The following is a 4254-nucleotide window of genomic DNA, read 5'->3' as shown; positions in this document are numbered from 1 at the left end:
TGTTTAACACATGGAAGATGCTATTATTTGGAGTTATTGAAAATATGATTCATCTATATCGATTTTAATCACTCGTATTACACATTCATATCGTTCGATCATTCCATACCGTATATGTATTGAAATCGAAAGGGGGAGATACACACAGTCCCATAGAAGTTCTCCAATTTTTATTTCCAGAAACAGAAGGCGTAGAAAATGAAAATGAAATTTATGAAGCTAATCATTTCCGGGATGTGTTTTTGAGAAAAGACCCACTCTTTGTGATTTCACGCAAAGGCTTATCCGTGAATCTGATTATATTATAAACCCAAGCCCCAGCTATGGCCCCGGATGTTGGGCCCAAAAGATAGATCCATAGTCCATTATACCGGCCCCACACAATTGCTGGGCCCAAACTCCTTGCTGGATTCATGGAAGCCCCGGAAACCGCCCTGCTCACAAAACCACATCATATTTATTTATTTATTTATTTATATCGTGATGAATAATAATTAAACAATAACATAACATAACCGTTTGCATAACTAATTTAAAATTTTAAGGCCGAAAAAATTATACAAAATCTTTTAGTGGAAAAAAGTTTTGTGTATAACAAAAAGAGTAAATTCTTGTAAGACGATTTCACAAATCTGTATCTGTGAGACGGGTCAACCCTACCGATATTCACAATAAAAAGTAATACTCTTAGCGTAAAAAGTAATATTTTTCATGGATGACCCAAATAAGAGATATGTCTCACAAAATACGACTCGTGAGACCGTTTTACACAAGTTTTTGCCTAACAAAAATTCAAAAGGTTTTATTTTAAGGGAAGATTGCAACTTTGATCGGTATATTTGCATCTTCGTGTCCGATATCTTGACGTGTTTTGCAAGTTTGATCATTTTATTAAATTGTCGAAAATTAAAAAATACAAGACTGAAACTTAATTTCGATGATATTGATGATCAAACTACGCAGAAACAAGCACACATGACAAAAATTGTAATCTTTCTTTATTTTAGCGAGGACGATTAAGTTCATGGCTCTAGCTAAAATCATGTCATGGTGGTAAACCTATTTTTGCATACCTATTATGATTGTGCACGCCTATCTTCAAACTTTAAACACTCAATTTTTTTTATTTTTTTTTTTAAAGAAAAAGAAAGAAAACAATAAAAAGGACAAAAGAAGGCATAATTAGGTTGGTTATTTGATACTTACCCAGCAAACAAAACATTAAGCAAAACGGTAGCTCCAACTGCCAAACCAGCAAGCTCTCCAATCTGCAAATATGCCGTCATCATTCATTTTTTGTTTGAATAAACATCATCAAACACAATTTTTTACATTATATTTCAACGACAAGATAATATTAAAAAGTCAATTAATGTCGTTGTCCTAAGAAAATACGTACTCAACTCCCGAGAATCATGACAAACACGCCGATTGAATCTCTAATGATTTAGTATTAGCGAAACATTATATATATATATATATATAAAAGAGTAGGTCTTTGTGAGATGGTCTCACGAATCTTTATCTGTGAGACGGGCCAACCTTACCGATATTTACAATAAAAAGTAATACTCTTAGCATAAAAAGTCTCACAAAGTACGACCCGTGAGGCCGTCTCACACAAGTTTTTGCATATATATAATCATCAATGATCGAATTAGTCAACCTTTCTAGGCCTTTTTCCAAATGATACTTCACAATTATATGTCAATTTTATGAGACAAATATTGTAAATACGTCAATTTTATGAGACAAATATTGTATTTTGGTTAATATTAATGAAAAAAATTACTTTTTATTGTAAATACGGACATAGTTAAATTGTTTCATAAATAAATATACATGAGATCGTCAAACAAAATACATATTCATAATAGTAATATTTATTAAATTTATTTCAAGGCCCTTATTATTTTTTCAGTCGAAAGTTATTTTTGACAATTCACGTGTCCTCCAAAAAAATTTAAAAAAAAATAGTGTAGTTACTCACGGCTCGGTTATCCGTTGCGACTCCGGAGATGACGAACATGAGGTAGAATGTGATAATGAATTCGATCACGAGAGACTGCAAGTCGGTGCCGGTGGGAAGCGTTCCGGCGAAGTGGTTGTGTGGACCGCTGAATAATAACCGTAGGGTTCCGCTTGCTAGGGTTGATCCAACTACTTGAGCTGCGATATACGCTGGTACCTGTATATAAAGACTGATCAATAAACATTATATTGCAGCTACTACTGGTTCCTTTTCCTTTTTCTCTTTTTGGGTTATTTTTGTAACATATTGATGTGATATATATTATTTATCAAATATTTCATATATAAAAATATTTTAGTCTATAATATATTAAATATTTTTTTAGATGAGTTCTCATGCCAAACCTACTCCTCGTGTGAATGCATTTAGTAAAAATTTAAAATTATGGGATATATATCTCTTAGAATGGGAGATTTATTTTATTAATTTAAAATATATTAAAATCAATATATGAAAAAAATAATATTCTGCAAATCAATGAGAACTTTTGACTTGACTTAAAAAAAATAGAAGGAAATGCCGACCTGTTTCCACGGGAACCTCTTGCATGAGGCAAAGGCAATGGTAACGGCGGGGTTGAAATGTGCGCCGGAGATGTGGCCGACGGAGTATACCATAACCATGACCACAAGCCCCCACACAATGGAGATTCCGGGAAGCGTCACCACTTTGTCCTTATCGGCGTTCACCACCACCGCCGCACAGCCGGCAAATATCAAGAAGTAAGTCCCCAATGTCTCTGCAATTATCTGCACATACACAATAAATTAATTAACCCTCATAATTACTCTATTTATTGCGTTTGAATAACTTGACGTTAAAAAGATAAGGATTTCTCTTTTTTAAAAAATAATTTATTTGTATTCAGTAGCATTTAATCATGATCAAGGTTTTCAGGAAAAAAAAAATCAAAATATATCAACAGCTGAGAAAGCTGGAGATGATTTTCAGAATTACCTTTTGAATGAAAGGGAGAGTGACGCAGCCGGAGCCTGAAGAGTTTTCACTATTTTGGAAATGGATATCATCATCTTTTATGGTGACAGATACTCCATTAGCTCCCGAAGAAATATGATCCTCCATGTTGATCAGTTCTAAAAAGCTGGATTAATAATAATTTCAAGAAAGAATTGAATTGATCAGTAGAATAATTATTGAATCTAATCTGGTTGGGAATTAGGGGCCGGGATCTGAATGAGCAATTTTTAGCAGGAGATGCGAGTTTATATATCCAGGATCCGCGGGAGAAGAAGGATTAAATTATGGAATATATTAGAGGGAGAGGGGAACTTTCTTTGGGGATATCGTTGAAAAGTGTGATGTATTTGATTAATTATTTATTATCAACTGTGGGAAGAGATTGCATTGAAGACTGCCTCACCAGCCAACTCCCCAAAGATTAATTAATTAATGATGATGATATGTGCCCATTTTGTTACGTCCCGGGCCTATGTCCACATCTAGTGCTTGTTCATTAAGTTTCTGTATCTGTATATATTCTATGAAAATGATTAATTTAAGTTATTATATGAGACTATTTAAAATTTCTATAAAATATTTTAAATTTTCATTCTCAACGATGTTTAACAAATGTATCAAGAAATAGTTTATATATAGGTCTATTGGGCAGTCGTGCAGGAGCATGTTTGGGCCCGGAGTGTGACAGATTGATATCATATCCAATCATATTTAGAAACAGCAAGAAATAAGTGTCATGCATAGCAAAGTGATACATAGGTGGAAGGGGAGCTACCTCTTGAACCTGCGAAGGCAAAAGGCCTACATCAAGGGAGTCACTTCTTGAATCTGTAGGAGCCACTCTACATTTTCGACGCGAGTGGATCGAGGAGTAAGCCGTGAAGAGGACGTCGCGCTTTGAAAGAATGGTGATTGTGATATTCTTGCTCACATTGGTTTTAAATGAATTTTTAAAATCAATTGGTGTGATAACTACTAAACAATATTATCCATGCATTTTATTTATTTATTTATTCATCTATTTATCCATTGTTAAGTTTTCTAACTTTTCTTTGGTGAAATATTTCTCCATTAGTTCCAGTCTGAAAGTTAAATAGTGCCAGCAAAAGTTTACATGAATCACACTCAACATGTCTTAATGAACACCAATTATATTACTTGGTAAGAACTAATATTTTTGCGAAATGATTGCATTTGTGCAAATGCTCGTAACATATTTTATGTTATTATTATTTGTATGAAGC

At 33.6% G+C, this 4254-nt stretch overlaps 1 protein-coding gene across 1 annotated transcript; it reads right to left on the bottom strand.

Moving 5' to 3' along the window:
* On the bottom strand, nucleotides 1-3351 carry LOC142533833 (aquaporin NIP1-1-like). The gene is made up of 5 exons (XM_075640740.1): nucleotides 2990-3351; nucleotides 2557-2781; nucleotides 1991-2188; nucleotides 1207-1268; nucleotides 1-434 (listed from the first exon to the last, which is right to left on the bottom strand). The coding sequence occupies exons 1-5, from the start codon at nucleotides 3113-3115 to the stop codon at nucleotides 224-226; spliced, it is 822 nt and encodes a 273-aa protein (XP_075496855.1). The 5' UTR covers nucleotides 3116-3351; the 3' UTR covers nucleotides 1-223.
* Between the last annotated feature and the right edge of the window lie 903 nt (nucleotides 3352-4254).

The sequence above is a fragment of the Primulina tabacum genome, chromosome 2, assembly GCF_025594145.1.
Source record: "Primulina tabacum isolate GXHZ01 chromosome 2, ASM2559414v2, whole genome shotgun sequence".
Classification (NCBI taxonomy): domain Eukaryota; kingdom Viridiplantae; phylum Streptophyta; class Magnoliopsida; order Lamiales; family Gesneriaceae; genus Primulina; species Primulina tabacum.
The sequence above is the reverse complement of the archived record's forward strand: the minus strand, read 5'-3'. Positions and strand labels throughout refer to the sequence as shown.

Bases quoted from the DNA above. Each gene is read 5' to 3' on its own strand.
- LOC142533833 (XM_075640740.1), bottom strand. From the start codon at position 3,115: ATGGAGGATCATATTTCTTCGGGAGCTAATGGAGTATCTGTCACCATA. The intron at 2,782-2,989 runs GTAATTCTGAAA...GTGTATGTGCAG, and splicing joins CTCTCCCTTTCATTCAAAAG to ATAATTGCAGAGACATTGGG. The intron at 1,269-1,990 runs GTGAGTAACTAC...GCATATTTGCAG, and splicing joins TCGCAACGGATAACCGAGCC to ATTGGAGAGCTTGCTGGTTT.